The sequence below is a fragment of the Colletotrichum spaethianum genome, assembly GCF_022836535.1.
Source record: "Colletotrichum spaethianum MAFF 239500 DNA, contig02, whole genome shotgun sequence".
NCBI lineage: Eukaryota > Fungi > Ascomycota > Sordariomycetes > Glomerellales > Glomerellaceae > Colletotrichum > Colletotrichum spaethianum.
The window spans coordinates 1984070-2006767 of NW_026054772.1; the positions used below are offsets into that span (position 1 = coordinate 1984070).

At 54.1% G+C, this 22698-nt stretch overlaps 7 protein-coding genes across 7 annotated transcripts; 3 read left to right on the forward strand and 4 right to left on the reverse strand.

Moving 5' to 3' along the window:
• Positions 1-1656: 1656 nt before the first annotated feature.
• Positions 1657-5244, forward strand: ColSpa_01438 (calcium-transporting ATPase 3; the record flags this gene model as incomplete). The annotated part of the gene is made up of 3 exons (XM_049267650.1): positions 1657-2060; positions 2182-2790; positions 2844-5244. The coding sequence occupies 3 exons, from the start codon at positions 1657-1659 to the stop codon at positions 5242-5244; spliced, it is 3414 nt and encodes a 1137-aa protein (XP_049123607.1).
• A 1676-nt stretch (positions 5245-6920) lies between these two features.
• Positions 6921-8120, forward strand: ColSpa_01439 (cytochrome P450 monooxygenase mpaDE; the record flags this gene model as incomplete). Its single annotated transcript, XM_049267651.1, has 2 exons — positions 6921-7282; positions 7340-8120. 2 exons carry the CDS (start codon positions 6921-6923, stop codon positions 8118-8120), a joined length of 1143 nt encoding a protein of 380 aa, XP_049123608.1.
• A 1946-nt stretch (positions 8121-10066) lies between these two features.
• ColSpa_01440 (uncharacterized protein) lies at positions 10067-10330 on the forward strand (the record flags this gene model as incomplete). Its single annotated transcript, XM_049267652.1, has 2 exons — positions 10067-10204; positions 10229-10330. The coding sequence occupies 2 exons, from the start codon at positions 10067-10069 to the stop codon at positions 10328-10330; spliced, it is 240 nt and encodes a 79-aa protein (XP_049123609.1).
• Positions 10331-10489: 159 nt separating this feature from the next.
• On the reverse strand, positions 10490-11719 carry ColSpa_01441 (uncharacterized protein; the record flags this gene model as incomplete). The annotated part of the gene is made up of 1 exon (XM_049267653.1): positions 10490-11719. One exon carries the CDS (start codon positions 11717-11719, stop codon positions 10490-10492), a length of 1230 nt encoding a protein of 409 aa, XP_049123610.1.
• A 1758-nt stretch (positions 11720-13477) lies between these two features.
• ColSpa_01442 (putative lipid phosphate phosphatase 4) lies at positions 13478-14729 on the reverse strand (the record flags this gene model as incomplete). The annotated part of the gene is made up of 2 exons (XM_049267654.1): positions 13478-14470; positions 14532-14729. 2 exons carry the CDS (start codon positions 14727-14729, stop codon positions 13478-13480), a joined length of 1191 nt encoding a protein of 396 aa, XP_049123611.1.
• A 2932-nt stretch (positions 14730-17661) lies between these two features.
• ColSpa_01443 (signal recognition particle receptor subunit alpha) lies at positions 17662-19351 on the reverse strand (the record flags this gene model as incomplete). The annotated part of the gene is made up of 2 exons (XM_049267655.1): positions 17662-19167; positions 19274-19351. 2 exons carry the CDS (start codon positions 19349-19351, stop codon positions 17662-17664), a joined length of 1584 nt encoding a protein of 527 aa, XP_049123612.1.
• Positions 19352-20021: 670 nt separating this feature from the next.
• On the reverse strand, positions 20022-21717 carry ColSpa_01444 (cytochrome P450 monooxygenase sdnT; the record flags this gene model as incomplete). The annotated part of the gene is made up of 2 exons (XM_049267656.1): positions 20022-21232; positions 21390-21717. 2 exons carry the CDS (start codon positions 21715-21717, stop codon positions 20022-20024), a joined length of 1539 nt encoding a protein of 512 aa, XP_049123613.1.
• Between the last annotated feature and the right edge of the window lie 981 nt (positions 21718-22698).

The following is a 22698-nucleotide window of genomic DNA, read 5'->3' on the forward strand; positions in this document are numbered from 1 at the left end:
CGCCAAGGTCATCGTCACCCGAGAACCACCACTGAACCGGACCGTCTTCTTTTCTCCTCCAAAGGCTCAGAAACGGTCCCAACTCCGTCTCCAAAAGCCAAGAGGCCAAGGAGCTTACCACCCTTGCGTATACAGCAGTCTTTGCTCACCATTTCTCGACCCTCTGCCAAGCTGCGAATTCCATGCCTACCGTCTTGGAAACAGCATCCGTGCCCAATCACACTCGCTGCAGTCGGCACAATGACCGAATGCCTTGCCTGTCTCCTACTCCAAGCCCCTCCGTGAGGGACCCGACCCGCGCAAGTGAATTCCAAAACACAACCCGCCGCTTTTGTCCAACTGCCACACCCCAAACCACAACACCGTGTCAAGCCCATCAAGATAAGCGCCTTTCGATCGCGATGAGGTCAGAAACAAATTTTTCTCTTCATGTGAGGCTATTGCCTGCTTTATTATTTTCGGTTTGGACCGTCCTAATCATACGTTTACAGCACAACGCTTCACAATTGTTTCAAATCAACTGGCTCAACGAAGGCCGCTTGACATACTGTCTAGGCATAGCCCGGCATCAAGTTTGGACTTTGACGACAGTTGGGAAAATATTGTAGGCAGAACAGCATCACTATAGGCCTGCAATATCAGCCTCCTACTATCATGGTTTGGTGATTTGTATCTTACGTTGTTGGATCTGAAGTCGTTGCTGGTTACAGCCCAGAAGGAGCATGTTCTCTTCTTATTCTCCCCCCACTCAGGCTCACAGAGTTTTCATACATTGGAAATCGCAAGTTTTGCCTTAATCATGTAAAGTTCAATCAAGAGCTTCGCAAAGCGGGCATTTTAACTTCAGATCGCTCCGCATAGTAAGGGCCTCATTGAAGTTAACACCGTACTCATTTGGATTCTCTCACAGCCATGTGGCTCCTTCTCCGTAAAGTTGTTATGGATGGTAGCATCAGAAGGCAAAGGCTCTACGAGGTCTCCGCAGAACCTAAAGCCCATAGGTGCTGAAGTGTTAAGTAATCTTCAATACCCTCTGCTTAAAGAGCATCTTTAGTTCTATGAAATCAAGCCCTTCTCGGAAATCGCAGTGCGCGGTGCCCATTCTCGCTGATTCAAAGCGGTAGTGTTGAGGCAAGAAATGTATGTGTGTGGTTGGTGTGGCCGTTTGGTCAAAGCGGCGATTTGTTTTGTCACCCGTGGGCCGCCGAGCAGACGGTGGAAGAGGGGGGGTGTCTTGTTATCATATGCCCAGACCTTGGCGTCTTTCCCAGGTTTTTCTTTCTTTCTCCTACCCCGATGACCTTACAAGCTACTCAGCACAAGCTTCCAAAGTTTTCTAAACCTTGCTGGCTTCCAAGTCTACCAGTCCCTCGGCTGTCCATCTATAAAGGTAGCCTTGTCCCCCCAATCCTTAGCGATCTCAAAGTCTAGATTGCCAACCCAAACACCTTCTTCTCCACCCCACGAACTCATCAGAAGAAGCTTCTTAGTCCTCGAAGCCAATCTTTCTTCCGACCTCACCTGAGAGACACACCAAAACACCGTCTCACTTCCACCAACCCGCCTCTGCTGATCTAAGCTTCCTCCCTACCCAACTTCCCCCGTGAATGGGAGCAGCTTCCATATCATCGACGTCGCCGGCTCAGACACGACACAATGTCTGGTGACTACCAAAAGCACCCCTTCCTGCTGTCGGTCCAAGAGACCGCTCAGACGCTTGGAGTCGATCCCGATAAGGGATTGTCATCGCAGCAGGTCCAGCAGGCGCAAGAAAAATACCCTCCCAATGAATTCGAAGTCGGCGAGTCGGTGCCATGGTACACCATTCTCAGCAAGCAGCTGTTCAATGCCATGGTGCTTGTCCTCGTCTTTGCCATGATTCTTAGTTTCGCCATCAACGACTACATTGAGGGCGGTGTCCTCGCCTTCGTCATCGTCGCCAACGTCACCATCGGGTTCTGGCAGGAATATCGCGCCGAGAAGCAGATGGACGCTCTGCGTACCCTATCTGCTCCCTCTGCCACTGTTTTGCGCGACGGAAAGACCAAGGTCATCCCCAAGTAAGTACACGCAATGCGTCGACACGCATTCCCCCCCACTTTCACTCCTTGGCTCTCTTGGCCCTTGGCCCTTGGCCATCTTGCTTGATTCTGCTTGGCAAACAGCTGACCCGTGCAACAGTGCCGAAGTTGTTCCCGGTGACATCATCTTGCTTAAGATGGGCGACACCGTGCCCGCCGATATGCGCGTCTTTGAGGCCATGAACCTGTCCTGCGATGAGCAGTCCCTGACCGGTGAGGCTCAGCCCGTCGACAAGATCTCCGAGGCCAACATTACGGTCCCTGGCACTGACAAGCTCGCCACCGAGGAGGGCGAGGTCGGTATCGGTGACCGTCTCAATATCGCTTATGCCACCACTATTGTCCGCAAGGGTCGTGGCCGTGGTATCGTTGTCGCTACCGGCATGCAGACCGAGGTTGGCAAGATCGCCGCCTCTACCCAGAAGAAGACTCGCAAGCCTGGCCGCTCAATGAATTACAAGAAGTACGGCAAGCGCCAGCCCGTCGTTGGTCTCACCAAGCGCATCTACGATGCCGTCGGTAAATTCCTGGGTCTCACTGAGGGTACTCCTCTGCAGAGGAAGCTCGCTGCTCTGGCCTACATCCTCTTCGGTTGTGCCATCATCCTGGCCATCATTGTGTTCGCCGCCCACAAGTTCGACGTTACTGGCGAGGTCATCATCTATGCCGTTTCTCTCGGTATTGCCATCATCCCCGAATCTCTTGTGGCGTAGGTTCTGGATTCTGTCTCTCAATTCACACTGTTGACTAACAGCGAAATAGTGTCCTCACCATCACCATGGTTGTCGCCGTGACTGTCATGAGAAAGTCCAACGTCGTTGTTCGAGACCTTTCAGCCCTCGAGGCTCTCGGTGGTGTCACCAACATTTGCTCCGACAAGACCGGGACCCTGACTCAGGGTGCCATGATTGTTCGCAAGGCCTGGCTGCCCTTCTCCCACACCTACACCGTCCGCGACTCGCAAAGCCCCAACGACCCGACCAAGGGCCGAGTCACCTACTCCGAGTCCAAGGAGCCGGAAGAGAAGGTTGAGGAGGCGCCCAAGCGCGATTACGACCAGGAGCGTTCCGCCGCTGTTCTCAAGTTTGACGTTCCCGAGGAGAAGCTGCAAAACAAGTCACCCGCCAAGGAGCCCGAGGCCGAGAACGAGGCTGAGATGACGCCCCGTCTCAAGGCTTTCCTCCTGTCTTCCGCCCTCTGCAACCTCGCCACCGTTCGATACGACGAAGAGGAGGCCAAGTGGCAGACAACTGGCGAGCCTACCGAGATTGCCCTCCAGATCTTTTCCCACCGTTTCAAGCTCGGCAAGAAGTCCCTTGAGGGCCTCGGTTGGAAGCAGCTTGCTGAGTTCCCATTTGACAGTTCTATCAAGCGCATGTCCGTCATCTACGACCTTCCTCAGACCAACGAGGCTTCCGACATCTGGGGCCCCGAAAACAGTCTTGTTTTCACCAAGGGCGCCGTCGAGCGAATCTTGGACTTGTGCAGCCACATTGGTTTCGGCGATGACAAGGTGGAACTCACCGAGGAGCTCAAAGAAGAAGTCCTCAACCAGATGAACAACCTTGCCTCCCAAGGCCAGCGTGTGCTTGCTGTCGGCTACCGCGACTGGAATGGACGATTCACCACCAAGCAGGCTGACGTCTCCCAAGAGAAAGAGAACGCGTTGCGCACCGAAGTCGAACAAGGTCTCACTCTTCTCGGTCTCGCTGGAATCTACGACCCTCCCCGTCGCGAGACCAAGCCATCTATTGCTGAGTGTTCTTCCGCTGGCATCAAGGTCCACATGCTCACCGGTGATCACCCCGAGACCGCCAAGGCCATTGCAAAGGAGGTTGGAATCATCCCCAAGAACCTCGGTGTCTTGCCCGACGCGCTCGCCAAATCAATTGTCCAGAAGGCCACCGACTTTGACAAGATGACGGATGCGGAAATCGACGCTATGCCTGAACTGCCCCTGGTCATTGCTCGTTGCGCTCCTGATACCAAGACTCGCATGATCGACGCCCTCCGTCGCCGCAACGCCTTCATGGCCATGACTGGTGACGGTGTCAACGATGCCCCCTCCCTGGCCCGTGCTGACGTCGGTATTGCCATGGGTTCCGGATCTGACGTTGCCAAGTCCGCTTCCAAGATCGTGTTGACTGACGACAAGTTCAACTCCATCGTTTCCGCTATCCGCCAAGGTCGTCGTATGTTCGACAACATCCAGAAGTTTATTCTCCATCTGCTCAGCTCCAACGTCGGTGAGGTCATCCTACTTTGCTGCGGTCTCGCTTTCCGTGACGGCGCCGACCTCTCAGTCTTCCCTATTTCCCCCCTCGAGATTCTCTGGATCAACATGGTTACCTCGTCCTTCCCCGCCTTCGGTCTGGGTCGTGAGCAAGCCGCCGCCGATGTCATGCGCAAGCCCCCTCAGAACAAGAAGCGTGGTGTCTTCACCAACCAGATCATCGTCGATATGATTGTCTACGGTATCATCATGGGCGCCCTGACTCTGGCCACCTTCATCATCGTCGTCTACGGTGCCAACGGCGGAGCTTTGGGTAACGAGTGCAACAAGACCTTTACCGAGGCTTGCAGGCCAGTCTTCCGCGCCCGTGCTGCCGTCTTTGCCGAGCTCACCTGGATCATCCTCATCTCCGCATGGGAGTTTAAGAACTTGCGCCGATCCATGTTCCGTCTCAACCCCGACAGCAAGAGCAAATTCCCCTTCTTCAAGGACATCTACTCCAACAAATTCCTTTTCTGGGCCGTCATCATCGGCGCTCTCTCTGTCTTCCCTGTCATCTACATCCCGACTCTCAACACCACCCTTTTCAAGCACATTGGAATTACCTGGGAATGGGGTATCGTCGTCGGGTTCACTCTCCTCTATGTCGTTGGCGTCGAGGCTTGGAAGTTCGTCAAGCGCACCTTCAACCTCCTCGACGACCACCAGGTTGTCAAGGGCGCCTTCAGCCAGGGTGGCGAGGATGAGGGCCGCGACTTCAAGAAGACTATCACCTTCAGCTCTTTCAAGAGCTGGCATTCCTTTGGCCGCAAGGACACCGGCGAATCGACCGGCCGCCGCAGCCGGTCCCAGCACCGCACCAACACCAATCTCTCGGGCGACACCCGCACCGGCGAGGGATCTCCCAGCAACAGCAACGAGAAGGTCTGAGTTGTCTGATACATCATCCGAAACAGCATTGTCGAATTCGTCGTTTTGTGTTCTTTTGCCATTTTACGCAAAAAGAAGAGTAATTGATACCACTATCACGAAGAGGATTCCGTTTGCATAAACGCATCGTAGCTATAAGCTAGATCCACGCCATGACTTTTTTGACGGCCGAGTCTCAGAGAGGAAAGGCAATTAGGCATGCCGAGAGATAGGTGGAGGTTGAGTTGAGATGACCGCTTAAGCGGCTTATCTGCTCCATGAAGAATACGGATTTGCATTAAGATGGAACAAAAGGGATTCATTGTCTTGTCAATTAATAGGATGTGCTTAATAATGACCTTTTACCATGTCAACATTGTCTGATCATTAATCGTGGCTGATGTGGCTGTCCACTAGCCAGATCCCATATCTTGTGCTGTTGCGTAGGTCTGTATTCTAGACTTGTGACTTCAAATCACTTTGGAAAGAACATGATGATTGAACATATGTTGAATTATTTTTTCACTTCATCTTAGTAAAAAAGATGTCACTGTGTATTTTTCGGCATTGTTGGAACCCGGCCTGAGACTAAAAGTACCATCTAGAGTTAACGTAGTACACGCCCATATCTATAGTAGCGTCTCCTATTGTCATTGAGATTCAACTATCCGTCAGCTTTTTCCATGCACAACCTAGCCATGCTTACAATGATGTGGCAGACACTTCATCTAGACGATCTCAGGATGTCTATTGTTAAAGGCAAGCCGATAAATTCCGCTTCGGAGCAACGGCTTATGTTCTGCGTTGGGATATATGCATGAATTAACAGAGACGTTGAGAAGATCATTGTATGCAGTGACGGACCATACGCTTGGAGTCGATTACTATCAACGACCAAGAATCCATAACTACCATCACTGACTATGAAGCCTGAATTTGACAAATTTTCTTAAACAAAGCTTAGTTTGGAGAACTATCGTTCAGCGAGCCATTTACTACGTCTTTGAGCAAACTCGCACCGGTTGTCTTCATCCTTCATAAGGATCTGTCATCAGGATAGAAAGAAAGGGCAAGGGGAATGATAAAATATGGGTAGACAGAATCGGTGAGTACTCGAAATCCAGGCAAAACTCCCCATTCGCATTTGATGGAACGTTTTCGTTTCCTATTATTGAAAACCCTCAGATCACATGGGAGAAGTGGCAAGTGATGTTGGGTGTCGGTGGTTGTTGGGTTTCTTGCGGGTAATATTGGGGATGTCCGGCTTTGCCTTGCAGATTGAGGCTGAAAGAGCAGTCCTTCCATGTTCCGACTCCATTGCTGAGATGAGATCGCGGAATCTTTTTCGATGAACTTGCCAACTCTGACTGCACACACATGTGCCAACTGTGTTCGGGTTATCCGCGGTCAGTGATCTTGGTCAGCCTGCAGGCCCCGTCATCCCGAAACACCGGGTCCCGCCGAATGTCGCTTAACCATCACCGCAGCATCTAGTCAATGGAGCCGCTAGCCTGGTGTTCAGCTCCAACAATCCGCGCAGAATCATTCTACAATAGGAAGCTGGCGGGGTCGAGAGGGTCGCCTACCCAGTTCCGTTCAGGGTATATAAGTCCACACTGATTGCCAATTTGACTCTGTCGGTCGATAAAGAACCGCGCCAGCTTTTCCTTTTGGCAACAAACCAACCATATCGCAAGATGTCCACGACAGACTCCCTGCACATCCCCTCCTCGACCTCCTCGGTCCAAGTGTCCATTATCGACACGACCCTCGATGGCGAACTCCCCACGGCGCCCTTCATGGGCCCTGCCATCAAGGGCTTCGAGAAATGGCACGGTGTCGGGTATGCCTTCTTGGTGACCCACACAGACTCGGAGGGGAACGAGCGACGTGTAGTGTTCGATCTCGGGCTGCCGAAGGACTGGGAGCATGACTTCTCGCCGCCCGTCATTGAAATGGGTAAGAATATGGACGCAACCATGACGGCGCAGAAATATGTTTCGGAGATTCTGACGGAGAATGGTGTTGATTTGGGGGGCATCGAAGCCCTGTTCTGGAGGTAGGGAGCTCCGATTGGCGGTGAATAGTCGATCAGCCATCATGCTCACATCCACAGCCACGCCCATCCAGATCACATCGGCCGCCCATCTCTCTTCCCGCCTTCCACATCCCTCGTGGTCGGTCCCGGCGTCAAGCAAGCCTACTTCCCCGGCTGGCCAACCGTCCCAGACGCCCCAATCCTCGCCCGCGAGTTTGAGGGTCGCGAGGTCCGGGAACTCGACTTCGGTACCACGGACCTCGAGATTGGCGGCCTGAAAGCCCTCGACTACTTCGGCGACGGCAGCTTCTACCTCCTCTCGGCACCGGGCCACGCCGTGGGCCACATCAATGCCCTGGCCCGCACGGCGGGGGACAGCTTCATATACTTTGCGGGTGACTCTTTCCATCACAGCTCCCTTTTGCGACCGCACGCCGGCGCGAGATTGCCCGACGAAGTGCGTCTGCCGGGACTGTGCTGCGCGGGCCGGACGTTCCACGCGATCCACCCCGTGGCGGGCAACGCGGCGGAGTTGAAGCATTACAGCAAGGTCATGGGACCGGCGGGCGGCGACGCGGACGGTATCGCGTTCCACACGATTTCCGAGACCCCAGAGGGAGAGACGTTGTTGGCACTGGATGTGCGCGAGGCGCGGGAGACGCTAGCTGCGGTGAAGAAATTCGATGCGAGCGCGGATGTGTTTGTCGTGGCGGCGCACGATGACAGTTTATACGGGGTCATGGAATACTTCCCCAAGGGTGCCAACGAATGGAAGCAGAAGGGGTGGAAGGAGAGCGGGAAGTGGTTGTTTTTGAAGGACTTTGAGAAACCGCTCGAGATTGCCGGTGCGTCTGTATGAAGGCGCGGAAAGCAGATGACTTGCGCGTCACCAAGGAGGGACGAAATAATTCAAATCGTATGTGCTGAATGAAAACTTTGTGAGAAACTCCAGCAACCTACCTCAGCATCGGAAATCCTGCCTGGCGTGAGGAAGGATGTTTTGAAGACACCACTTGTGCTTCATAGTCTCTCGAGGCATTCTGAGCGATTTTGAAAGAGGTTCATATATTCCACCATAGATAGCATGGCTGATGTCCATTCAATGCCCACCGATTTTAGTGTTGTATCAGATGGAGAGGTCGGAGGCGACGAACTCCGTGTGCTTATTTGATCTTATATTCAGTCTATCAACGTTCACTGCTTCTTAAACATTTTGTCTATCATCTCCACCCCCACCGGCCCCATCGGAACGGTCGGCCCAGTAAGTTGTAGCCGGTTACTCGGCACCGTCTTGTTTCGCCTTTGTAGAATACCCTAGATTAATAAGACTTAGATTAAGTAAACCGATTTCTCTACTGAGCTTTCTTTGTTGAATATTACTTTATATGAAACTTGCGCATACGATCAATGGCGGAACCCCTTTTATTAACCATTCTTCCTCAGAAGCCGATACAAACGAGAGCTTCGGACAGGTTGGGAAAGTGATGGAGCTATGAATGTTCGACGCAACGCCGAGTCATTCTTTCACTGTAGCCAAAATTCCGGGGAAAACTGGACTTCATTCAGCCTGGTCGGAAGCCGCGGAGTTCACAGCATTCCTGTTTTGAGGCTTAACGCTTGGTTAGCTATAGGCATCGCATCAGGTGTTGTCTATTATTATCACGGCGATCTTGAATAATATCGTAGATGATGATATATGCCTCTGAACTTAGATGGTTGTTAAAATGACGCCCGCTGCCTCGGTTTGCTCCCCTCAATAAAGAATACCCTTCAACCAACGTTATAGCAATTGTCCCATAAAAGCCTGTCCAACACAGCTCTATTGACAGTCTGGACACTATTACAATCGACAACATGAAGATGCAGATTACTTTTATTCTCTCGGCTCTGTTGGCCACTGTCGCTGCCTGTAAGCGAGCTAGGAACACTATTTCAATTCGGTTCCGTACTGACACTCTAACTCGTGAAAGCACCGGCTCCTGCAGCTCCTGGCATCACTCTTTATCCCATCAGTAAGCAATATTTTGACCCTCCTGGGTCTTCATAGTGCTCAACGCTGACACACATTGATTCTCTTGTAGATCCCAATGAGGTTTCTTCTGAATGCTTCCCGCTCGATCGTAAGTGTACTCCGCACCTCTTCGTAACACTAGTCGCTTCACTGCACGAGAGAAGAAAAAGGAGAGGAAGAAAAAAAGGGTTCTGGCTCGGTGTTGACATCTGAATAGATGGCTGTCAGGCCGGAAACGACTGTTGCTCTGGGTTTTGCGGCGAGGGACCTTCAGGAACGGGCAACCCTATTTGTGTTACGAGCCTCTGATTTGGGATGTTGGAAAGTGACAATTGTGAGGCAACAGGAGATTGGAGGCGTGGGCCAGTATCACCCACACTCGGCAAGCCTATTTCAACTTGCTGCTGGCTAGCCAAGAAGACTTGCTTTCTCCATGCAAAAAAACTCAACAACTAGCAATTATCAACACTTGAATTGATCGTTGCTATCACTTGTACGAGTATCCAACCGCCCGTTAAACCAACATGGGGACGAGATAGAGCGATTGAGGTTTGAAATCCCGAAATGCAACTTGGATATTAACGGTTCATACGTGGATGTTTGTGGATATGGACATAGTCCAGATTTACAGCCTGCCCTGGCAAGTCCTCCACCGTTGCTCCTAACTAAGATCACCTGCACGACTATGCAAATAACCTCTATTTAATACACGAACCAAAACAAAGTGCTTTCTTTGCTCTAGTATAGATCGTTTAAGTAAGGTACAAAAGTGTTTGCCGCCCCCGGTGACCGAAATGGAAATCACCTGGATGCTCGGGGTCTGCTACCTGGGTGCCGTTCTGGACTGTGATGGCCAGCTCTGCCGGCGGCACGTACCCGACGAGACTCGGGGCGCGCTTCTTCTTTTGCGGCATAACGTTGGTGCCATTGAGGTGAGTATTGCGCTTCAGCATTAGCACCCGAACATCAGCGAGGAGTGCACCGTATTCAGACAGGGAAGTGGATTCGCCTCGGACAAAACGGGCGCAGCGTCAGCTACCTCGGACGGGACCGTGTAGGACTCCCTGGTAGATGTGCTTCCGTTCGTGGCTCTTCAGAAAACGGTACCGTTGGCGTGCTGTTAAAAAACTTCCCATGTAGTCCAATGGCTGCGTCTTTGTTCTCTTGCGCTGACGTATCGTCGAGTTCTGAACCCGAACACTGCTATGGAAGGCCTGCTAAGTTTCTCGCGGGCTGCTGCCGCTGTACCAGACTGGAAGGGCAAAAGTTGATGACCCCTCGGCTACAGCTGTTTCATGCTCAGCCCAAGCCTCGCGACGCATTGTCTCGGATCGGGTGCGGTAAGCTGTCTTTTGTTCCTCGGACAGGACAGACCACCCAGGCTCGACTCCGTGGCCTGACATACCCGCTTCGTTGGCGAAGAGGATGATTGGACTGCGCATTCTGGATATGGGAGGCCAGGGGCCAGATCCGAAGCGGTCGGCGCGCGAGGGAGGAGGTGTCGCGGGCCATGGTGATGGGAAGCCGTTGGGAGAAAATAACGATGGAACCTGGGAAGAAGCTCGTAGGGCAGCGAGGTATTCGCTGTTCCGAGCGGCCACCTCTTCGTCGGTAACGTTGCCGAGCCGGTGCTGCTCATGGAGAGCTGTCATAGCGCTGATGATGTCGCTAGGCTGTTGTCTCTGCTCTAGTTGGCTCTGCGCCGCACGAAATCCTGGTCCTGGCATGGGAAACGACTGTCCAGGACCAGGACCAAGGAACGACGGTGCCATCTGTCGCATTGGGTGCATCTGGCCCACTTGACGCATCAAAGCAGCATGAAAAACAGAGAATTCCAGTCCCAACCTGCTTGACAGTAGCTCAGCGGCCTGCGCGACCCCGAGCTGGCCGAGAGCCTGCGATATGGCTACATCGGAGAATGTTGCGTCGTCCATGGCGTGGAATCGGCGCGCCAGCAACGCAACCTCCTCGTCGTTCAGCATCGTGCTGAACTGGCCACGATTCAGTGCATCCTTCCCCTTCGCGTAAAGCTCATTTGGCGTGCTTAAACGTCCGCCCGTCGCGCGTTGGATGCTGGCGCGTACCACGCCCGGCCGCGGCCAGAGGAGAGCCTGGTGCATCTCGTCTGTTGTGAGGGAGTCGGGGCGAGCGAGCGCCTTGCCCACGACGTCGCCGCGGCCGAGGAGTAGCTGCCGCTCTTCGTCTGTGAGCTGGTCTTGCTGGTTCTGCGCTTTGATATACAGAGCCCTTGGGATGGCGTCGCTGTGGACTGATTGCGCGTTTCGTTGCCATATGGACCGCTCGATGGTCGCGTGTAGAGCTGCATCAGCGCGCCGCATGGCCTCGGCCCCTTCTTCTGTATCAGGATCTCCATCGACGTCAGGCCAGTCCTCCTCCCTGGCTCCAAGGGATCCAAAGTTGGGGTCCAGACTACGTGATTCCGCCATTTTGAATGGAAGTGACTGTTACTTGTGAGTGAAAATTTATCGCAAGCGGGATTAAGATCCCATCAATCAATATTGACTTACAGAGGAACAGGGATTTGACTAAGCAAAAGGCCCTTTTAACCGTAACCCTTTTCAGCCAGTTGCAGGCTTGTGTCAGCAGTAATCAAGTGTATTATGCGATGATACAGCCTATCTATCTACAACTGCTGCTGCATATGAACTCAACAGCTATTATGTAGGTCATCGGAGTGAAGTGAAGTAGGTCCAAGTAGTCAAGCTAAGTTTTTGTACTCCGATGTCAATTGACAGCCGAACTGATCTGAAACGTCACCTTTTGGATAACTTTCATCAAACACAATTCTCCATCAACCTCGCAGTCGTTCACAAGAGACAAGTCAAGGGGAGTGCCATACCATATAGCGTTCAATAAGTTCTCTTGTTGGCCCAATAGCCCATCAAGTTTCACATTCTCTGTTGAAGCCCCCTTTCATGCTGAAATTACATGACATAACCTACATGGCACTCGGATTCGGTCGCTCACAGTCCTCCATATCTCGTAGGTCTCCACGGAAGACTCTGACCGCCGCTCAATAGCTTTTTAATCGAAAAAAAATCCAAGACTCACAGCTTTCGGTTGCACTTTTTATTGTAAAAAAATTCAAGGCCGTCAACGGTACCAGTGCTCGGTGTTTGCTCTCCTTGCCGGGTACAAATTACCGTTTCATTGAAGCATTTTAAAATTAAAGTTGAACTTTCGTGGGCTCTTTGTCATAATTACAACATCGGGGTTTATATCCTAACTGTGGTGCTGCTACGAGCAAGGGGGTGTAACTTGATTCAGACGGGTACTTGGTCGTTGGAAGCTCTCCTCAACAAATAGAACTTTGAGCCATCGTAGAATATCCTACTTGAAGATGTAGCCTACCAATCAACGCTTTTGGAAGATGACAGCCAGGCTTGCTGCTAGTCAAAGGACCTTACATATTTGAAATCGGCCACAACTGCCTGGGGGGAAACCAAGACTACGCGCCGACGCAGAGCGAGGAGATTAGAGTCCGACAACAGCTTACCGGCTTACTGGGAGAGAAATGACCATATGGTCTGGAAATTAGCTCTTGTCCCATGAATTGTACGGCAATAAAGCTATCCCAGCCTCGGGCCGAAGTGGCGTCCGTACTGAATCTTCAACTTCCGCCTCGCTAACACAATTTGGGATTCCATACTTCGGACAAAACCAAACTCTAGATCAAAATTCGCCCTGAATTATTTTTTAACTCAATTGTTTATATTTGATATGAGAAATCGAAGGCCAATTTCGTCAACATCCGTCTCGAAGTGTTGCTGTCCCATGAATTCAGCTTGCAACCAGAACATTGGAATACCATGGCTGCCAGAGACATGTACCACAGCGCGATGACCAGTACCACAAACCCAAGAGACGATCGGTACCACGGCCTGTTTGTTCATCGTACTCACGCGGCATTCGGAACAAACAATTACGGATCAAACATAGACATCACACCAGCCGCGGCAAACAAGCTTCAGTATTACCACTTCATTAATGCTACCACGCGAAAAGACTAATTTACAAGCAGTCGTGCTGTAGGGTATTCTAGTTCTTCTCAGCAAGGCCGTTACTCATAACTCTCAAACTCCAAGACTCCAACGCTACTGCTGCAAAGGTTCAACCTCTTGGTTGAATACTGCCAGACGAGACAAAAGTGCTTTACAAGCCGCATGCCAGAGGCATATCCACGCTTAGACCATCGCGTCGGGGTGGCGCGACCCGGAGCCGACGGGCTTGCGGGAGCCGACGGGCTCGCCGTAGTCGTTGACGCCAGCACCGTGGACGCCGCCGCCATGCATGCCAGTGGTGGCGCCGTGGCCGTGGCCGTGGTGCTTCTCGCCGCCGTGCATGAGGCCGCCGGCGCCGCGTTTGCCCCAGCCCGCCTTGCGGGTGAAGACGGCATCGTACAGCTCGGCATCGGCGCCGTAGGTGAAGGCCTGGCCGCGGTTCAGGGGAATGTGGTTGTAGCGGAAGTCCCAGACGGCGGCGTAGGTCATGCGGTATGCGGAGAAGGCGAAGACGATGCCGATGGCGGCGCCGGCAAAGACGTCGTACCAGTTGTGGAACTCGTCAATGGTGAGGGCGCCCCCGATGAGGACGGCGCCGAGGATGGGGATGTAGGTGATGATGAGCTTCCACATGGCCGGGTGGTAGTCGGAGAAGACCTTGAACTTTGCGTTGAGGTAGAGGTAGAGGTACCCCAGGCCGGCGAAGGCGGCGGTGGTGTGGCCGCTGGGGAAGCTCTCGAGCGAGTCGTTGATCTCCTTGATGTCGCCGGTGCACACCTCCTTGGTGACGTACAGGGACTGGAAGCCGGCGGCGCTGTAGCCGGCGCGGGCGATGCCGCCCTGGCTGACGGTGACGCGCGACAGGTCGGGCTGGCAGGCCTCGAGGAAGTGGGGGCGCAGGCCGCCGATGAGGAACTTGAGGAAGACCTGGAAGACGGCGGCGCAGATGAGGGAGTAAAGCAGGCCGATGACGGCGTTGTTGACGTCCCAGAAGGAGCGGATGCGGATCTGCATGAGGAGGATGATGCAGATGGGGATGACGGAGGCGAGGAAGGCGGCGAGCCAGATGGGGATGATCTCGTTGCGCAGGGGGTAGGCGAACTGCGGGTAGACGACCTCACCGTCGGCGAAGGTGACGGCGAAGGAGCGGTTCGGGGCGGGAGGGGCCATGTAGATCTGGGTGTCTGCGTTAGTGGTGCTGTTGCGAGCGGGTGTTTTATTTGAGAGTGTCACTCACACCGAGGCCGATGGCACCCATGCAAATCATGGTGATGATGTCGATCAGCGTTCCCTTGAGCCACTGTCCAAAGGTAGGGCGGCGAGCCATGGTGTAGGGCTCGGCGGTGCGACGCTTGTTGGCAACGCCGTGGTGACCGTTGGCATGACCGTTGGCGGGAGCCGCAGCCGCCTCGCGACGTTTTCCAAAGATGCCCATGGTGATGTTGTTTCTGCGATACTGGGATGGTGTCAGGTGTAGTTGGACTAAGACTCGCGGGAGAAAACGCCAAGACGGGATGGCTGTGCTTGTGCCTCGCCGGGAGCTGCAAGACGTTTCTTGGCGAGCTTGTGTTGGATGGAAGGGGTGGCTTGAACTACAAGAGACCGAGAGGAACGGCAAAAGGGGAGGACAGCGTCGATTTTAAGCTTAAGGAATAAGGTAGGATGGTGCTTGGACCAGGCCGTCAGGCCGTCCGCAATGCGGGTAGGGAAGGAAGCTTTCCATGCTTGACGTCATGTTTGTTTAATCCCGTAATTGGGGACCATCGTCGATTTGGGACGAGAAAGGGTCGTCTGGGAGGGAGATGGATCGAGAGAGGGGGGACGGGGACGCAGCGCGAACGCACGAATGCGCAAGCCAGGCAAGACAGAGTCAACAACGCTCTCTTGCAGCAGCAAAAAAGTGGACATGCCATATGTCATTCCAGCCGTGCTTCATTTCAGGCTTTTTTTCTGCTAGGGGCGTTTCGATGAGCGGCTAGACGACCGGGACGAGTGTCAAGACATGGTTCACTGTCAGCTCCGAGGGGGGCGCCCTTTTGCGAGGGAGTCGCGCCAGGCCCAGTCCAGTTCCTGTTACACACTAAAACCCCGGATTGTGGCTAGTGATTCGACGCTTTTCGACGTGGGCGACCGTGGAAAGGCGAGCCGGTGCGGTCATGGTGTGTGGTGGTGCAGGACGAGAAAAGCGTGGCAGCCATCCCTGTTTGTCGACCATACTCATCAAAAAAAAAGGTCAAGCCACTCTTCGAGTGCGACAGAAACAACAGAACGACAGACCGACGTCATCCCGCCTCCAACGCGTGGGCACCGGGTCCGTTCCCGTCGCTCGAAACCCCTGTCGCCGGCACTCCAGATCCGAGTTGTCCAATCATGGCCCCGGGGCGCCAAGAGATTTGGGAAAGGCCTGGACTTGAATGATGCCACAGGTGTGCAAGCCACGCCATACAAGATTTGAGGCGTCAACACTGCAGTCTCCCTGGCCGAGGATTTTATCGGGTGTCCGCACAGGGGCGCATGTTGTTCCAAAAGGACCTTTCAGAGAAGAGTCGCCGATCGCGACCCGTCCTGCAGCCTGTCGCTATCTGTTGGCCCGGTGGGCCCTTGGGATGTCATTGTTGTCCCGCTGCAAAACAAACTACAGGTACGGCTGGGTTTCTGGTTTTCTTGTTGTCTTGTCGGATGAATGCCATAGCAGAGACCCTAACCAACAATCTGGGGCCTGGGCAGGCAAGCATACATAATACAGTTTCAGGACAATTTGCTCCGGGGCGTAACGCGGTGGCGGCGGGAGAGGGTGTTATTGTCCAACGTTGCGTTTCGCGAAAAGAACTCTGATGACCTGACCGCATTCTTCCCCTGCGATCCTCGAAGTACAGTTACACAATGCATATCTTTTCGGGCGCACCAAAACTTTCAACGCCAATAGAACTGGGTTGCTGAAACGCGTCTAGTGCTGAAGGATATTGCTTCGCTGTACCTGGATGTGGTCACTAAGTAATTAGGTACCATGTGCTGAGCCAGGGATCTCATACCGTCTCCCATGGAAAAGAGACGTCGCCCGAGCCAATCTCCCTCGCTTATTAGACGAGACGGCGTTCCACAACCAGGAAGCAGCTTGGCTGATCCGGTCTCGTCTCTTCAATCCTGGGTCCCTGAGGCCTGGCAGCACGCAGTACCTAGGTAGTCTGTTTTGACCCGGGACTGGGGCAGACGTTGGTTGATTCGCGCGTGCCAAGGCCGCACTATCTCACTTGCGAGTGGCTTGTATTGACAGTCTGCGGTGTCGTCCAAGTGCTTGAACAGCGCGACACATTGAATGTCCGAGATACAGTACGACTCCCTATTGCAATACAAAAGAAAGGACCAATTATGTGACACATCGTACGTGATGTGCAAAGGTGAAGTCTTTGAAAGATGGGATCGTTACGGCGGGCGTAACCGACGTCATTCTACACACTTAAAATATTAAACACCCCATGTCAAGGCCCACCAGATCCGATCATTGCCAATCAACATCATCCCATCTCACCATGCCATTCGGGCGCACACTGCTAGGAAATCACAGTCCCTAGCCCCCTATAATGTTCGTAGACGCCGGTCTGTTCCAGACTCGCTCACTCACGTACTGATCGCCGAACCTCTGGTCAGATGCCACCACCATCCCGCGCCACAATCACGATTCCACCTGCTGCGCCATGGCTCGCCTGGCTAAGGCGGCACGAGCCCGGCCATCCCCCGTGAGGGCGCGCAGTTGGTCGCGGTCTTGGCCCGCCAGGGAGATCGGCGCCGGTTGGAACTTGGTCCGTCCACACACGCAAGTGGGAGGGATAGAAAACCACCCCAAAGGAGACGATCCGGTCTGGGAAACACGGCCGCGTGCCTATGGAGTCTGCTGCTGGGAATCGACGCTGGGATTAGCAGTTTTCTCCACCGCATTGCGCGGCTTCGTGAGATGATCCTTACGCCTCGCACCCAAATTCATCTCCGGGCATGTCAGTTTTGCATCACCGGTCGAGCAGCAGCAACAGGCGCGGCTACAGGTTCGCGACAAATAGATCATCTCGGATTCACGATTGCATCAATGTCGATACCAAAGTCCCTAAGCATTTGTTTGTTTTTTTCCTGGTTGGAGAGTCTTGCTGTATTCCGCCCTCCTCCTAAACGCCAAGCCTATGAATAAGAGGGCTCCGAATGTGGTCCCGCCCCGGCGACTCCAGTTACTGTCATGTCTTCATCCATATCTCTCTCTCTCTCCTTCGCTCCACTTTCAGTCGCCTCGTCGATGCAACATCATTTGTACGGATATTTTCTTTGACATCACCCCCCTCCGCCAGGAAACAAAACATGGAACAACAACCCCGTCAAACCTAACCTCGTCGTGCTCGGCCACCACCCGGCGCGCCAGGCATGCCGGGCATGCCGCCCATGCCGCCCATACCCATCTGCCGCATCATCGCCGACATGTCGGGCATTCCGCCGCCACCGCCCATGCCGCCGGCGCCGCCAAGCATCTTCATGAGGCTGCCCATGTCCGGCATGCCGCCGCCAGCCCCGGCGCCGCCCATGCTCTGCAACCGCTTCTGCATGGCCGCCAGCTGCTGCGCCTTGTTTCCTCCGGCCATGGCCGACTGCGCGCGCTGCATGTTCTTCATGTTGCCGCCCATCTTCTTGGCCATGCCGGCCATCATCCGCTGCTGCGTCAGCAGGTCCTCGACCTCGCGCACCGACGTGCCCGATCCGTGGGCCACTCTCGTCATCCGCGTCGGCTGCTCGATGAACATCTTGCCGTCCGAGTCGAGCTCCTTCTCCGTCATCGAGTCGCAAATGTAAATCATGCGCTTGAGCTTGGCGCTGCCCTCCTCGTCGTCCATGCCCTGCATCATGCCGCTCATGCCCGGAATCATTCCGGCCATCTTGGATAGCGGGCCCATCTTCATAATGTTGGAGAGCTGGTCCCGCAAGTCGCGCACCGTGAAGATTCCCTCCGTGATGTGCTTTATTGTGTCCTTCTGGTCCAGCTTCAGACTCTGCACGTGCTCCACGAGCCCGGCCATGTCGCCCATTCCCAGCAGTTTCGACACAAACTGTTGCGGCGCGAAACGCTCAAAGTCGAGCATGTGCTCACCCGTGCCGATGAAGACAATGGGCGTATGTGTTGCTGCGACGGCAGAGATGGCGCCACCGCCGGAGGCGTGGCCGTCCGTCTTGGTGATGATGATGGCTCCAAAGTCCGCCGCCTCCTTGAAGGCCTTGGCCTGCGACTCGGCCTGCTGACCGATGGATGCGTCGAGCACCATGATGGTCTCGTCAGGCCGGATTGCCGTCTGAATGTCCACCATTTCCTGGAACAGTGCCTCCTCTTGCCTGTGTCTACCCGACGTGTCCACGATGATGATCTCGAACTTTTCCTTCTTGAACTTTTCCACACCTTCTCTCGCCACGACGGCGGGGTCCGTCTCCGTCAACGAGCCGTAGTAGGGGATTTTGGCCTTGGTCGCGTTCTGCTTCAGCTGGTCAAAGGCACCGGCACGGAAGGTATCGGCGCACACCAGACAGGCCTTGAAACCTCGCGCCTGGTAGTGTCGTGCGAGCTTGGTACACGTCGTCGTCTTACCGGCACCCTGCAGACCGACAAACATGATAATGTTGGACTTGCCCTTCTTCGGCTTGAAGGGCTCGGCGTGGGGGTCGACGAGCTTGACGAGCTCATCAAAGACGGCTTTCTGAATGAGGCGCTTCTTATTGACGGCGGGCGGGAGCTCCTTGAAGTTGACGGTGCTCTTGATGGACTTTCGCAATTGGCCGACGAGGCGCACGTTGACGTCTGCTTCGAGCAGAGCGGCGCAAATCTCCTTGAGCATGCCATCGAAAGCCTGCAACGCGGGTGAGAAGTCAGTAGCTGTGCCTCTCTGCCAACGGTGGCGATGCGACGAGGGTTCTGCGGGGTAGAGTAGAGTAGGGGGGAATGAGGGCGCGCACCTTTTCGTCGAGATTGGGCTCCCTGGTGAGATTCGAGACGGCCGTGTTGATGCGACGGCCAAGATCTTGAAGAACCATGGTGGGCGGTTTGCGGCTGTCGAGCCGACTTGGGGTGTATGGCGGGGAGGTTCTGTTGGTGATGCTCTCAGGCTGGCGACGTGTTGCAAATGGGAATTTGGCCTCGGAGGTGGCATGTGGATTGATTGCTGCGCTACCAGTGCGCCACCAGGCTGGAATCCGTGCCTCTGACTGGCGAGTCTGCGGTGTGGAGTTTGCGGTCCGCGGGACATCGGATGCACCGTTTCTCCAGACCTCGAGGTACGTACTCGGTGTACGGTTTTTAGTGAACCGCACTATGCATTTGGCACTGTAAGAATATCAACCCCTGATCGTCGACATTCCGACTTTTGCTCGATGGGCTAAGATATTTTTGAACAGAAGCATGATGCAAGCATAGCTGCGTATTAGGTGATGTGTCCCAAAGTAGATGTTTGTCTTTGTGTCGTGAGAACTTATATATATCTACTATAGCACCGCCGTGATACCACCCCTCGTTTGTATCGTTTCTCACATCAAGATTTTGCCTGGATTGCTTTTAATCGGCCCCTCTTGATGACATTTACCCGTGTTCTTCGTCTGACAGGCTTTCGACCCCCGAATAGCAGTCCTCGACCCGTTACCTCGTGATGTATCCTAGCAACGGCCCAAGGGTATCATTTATTCTTCTGTTTGGCCACGAATCGGGCTTTCACACCCGTAAGCATGGCCATAAAGTAATAGTGTATTTCTTCCTCCGGGGCATGACAACCTCCACGTCAAAGTGCTCCAGCAGGGCCGGTATCGTCTTGTAGACCACCAACTCGGCAAGGTGTCTCCCGGGACACATTCTTCCGCCCCCTCCCCAGGTGAGGTTGAACCGCTCCATGGACTTGAGGTTTCTGTCTGCGTCCAACCAGCGCTCCGGATTGTATCCTTCCGCATCCTCTCCGAAAATTGCCGTGTTCCTGTGCAAGGACACGGGGTTGCATCCAACGGTCGTCCCCGGAGGGAACATTTGCCCACCGACGGCAAACCCTTCAGGGGGTACCGTGCGGGGCAACGCCATCCCGAGAACGGGGTACAGCCGTTGGGCCTCCTTGATGGCGGCTTGGGTGTAGCTCAACCGCACGGCGTGGTCGTAGACCTTCGGGTCTTCGGTCGCGGAGCGCACCTCGTTGGCGGCACGGCGCTGTACCTCGGGGTGGGAGCCGATCATGGCCATGATGGACGTCAGCGCCGAGCACATGGTCTCGTGCCCAGCGCCAAAGTTGGTGATGGCCATGCGACGGAGGTACGTCTCCGAAAAGTCGGGCTTGTCCTTGTGCAGCTGGATGAGGTCCGTGAGGAAGTCGTCCTTGCGGTCGTTTTTCGAGATCGGCTTGCCAGCCAGGGCGGACGTGACCCGTCGCGAAACTTGTCTGTAGACGCCCGTGAAGAAGGGCTTGAAGTTCTTGGGCGTCTTGTACGTTACGCGCCAGAGGTTGGCAAATGTCCTCCCGAATGTTTTCGAGAGCAGCTCCAATTTGACGGCGAGAGGAAAGAGTCCAAAGATGGATTTGCGGCGCCAGCCCATGTAACCATGGCTGCTGGACGAGTGATCTGTCTTGTCACGGAGGTAGTTGGGCGACCAGGTGAGGACGACGGCTGAGAGAGACTCGACCGCGATGATGTGCATCCATTCCTTGAGGTCGATCTCGGCACCGTCAAGCGAACGAAGCGTGGCGATTACCCTTCCTAATACGGCATCAAGTGCTGGTTCGTGACGTTTCAGATAGCTGGTTTGGTACAGAGGTCCTACTAGACGACGTTGCAGGCGGTAGCGCTGCGTGTTGCGTTCCGAGAGCAAGTCAAGGGTATCGGGAGATGTAAAGGTTGGCAGAGGGGTGTAAGTAATGTCTGGTCTTTGCAACGCAGTGGACACTGGAAGATCGCGGTGAGTTGATTGTAATCAAGGTGTCTGGGAATGGTAGAAAACGCACGGTAAAAGTCTGACTTGTCGTAGCCACTACCAGCACCTGTCATAGGTGAGCACTTCCTTCACTAATCTGGCAAGTGACGAGTTTTTTGGTGGACATACGGTAAATGTGCTTGAATGCATCTACAGAATCAAACCAAACCTCATTCGGCCCGACGCGCACAGCCGGACCATACCGCTTATGCAGTGACTTGCCCAACCTGAGCATCCGTCCGTTGCGGACCTGACAAGCGTACCAGACATTCGAAATGGCAGCCAGCCGGGGGCCGGGGACGCGGGCAAGGGGGTGGAAGAGCAGACGGTACCCGATGACGCCGAGCGTGACGAGAATAAGCGACAATGACGTGAGTAACACCGAGTTGCGAAGAAAGATTACTGCGCCGTGAAATCCGAAAGGCAGGCTGTGTACCCCGAGTGCCGGGGAAGGCATCGCCACGCCGGCGCCACGGGTGGAAGCGCGCGAGACGGAAGGGAAGGCAGGTATGTGGGTAAAGTATGCGTATGAGAGTGAGTGGGTGAGTGAGTACCTCACTGAGACCGAATGAGAATGAGCGAGTGCGTGATGTGGCGGTTGAGGCTTTGCCTGCGCCGTGGAAAAAATTGGTTGCGGGCGGCTTTGCTGCAGCGTGCGCACACGCGCGTCGGACCGGCCCCACAGGCCGGAACGGGGAATCGAATAGGGGGCTCAGCCAATTGGCTTTCGGGCATGATGCCCTGGAGTTTCCAATGATGCTTGACGCTGTAGGCCCGCTTGAAGGGCCCACTGAAGGGCAGAATGTCGTAGGTGTAGGGGAAAGCTTGCGTAGTGCGGCTGAAATGCTGTAAGACTCTCTCATGCATTGTCTCAGGGTTGGACCCCGCTCTTTCGCTGCTGTGGAAAGCTGTGAAAGCTTGACGGGTTGCATATGGGTTGTCTCCGCCTCCGGATGTCGAGTCTTTACACTTTTCAGCCAAGTACCAAGTGTAGGCAATAATGAGATTTTAGCTCAGCCTCTCTGCTTTGTCCCTGTGCTATTTCTTTTCCTTCCTGGTTCCCTCTCTGACTGTCAATTAGTAGTTGGTTATACATGTAAATTGAAGGGAGACAGTCTGAAGTTCAGCTGCCAAGTCCCAAGTTTTCAGTGCGGCGACGATCCTGCCAGCACCTTGGATCGAATATTTGCTACTAGTAACTCAAGCGTGCTGATGTCTAGAAATATGGCATCTGATCGGGTACTGCAGGCTTTACCGGTTCACTTGCTATACTAATTCGTCTCTACTACTACTGAGAACCTAAGAGGGATAGGTTATTCTCATTCGAGTTCGCCAGGTTTAAGTGTTTTATAGCTTAGCCAAACCAGAGTGGATAACTTATGGCACTTAAAACGCATACTGTTCGCGCTGTGGATGTTTGGTGGACTAATATTTCTTT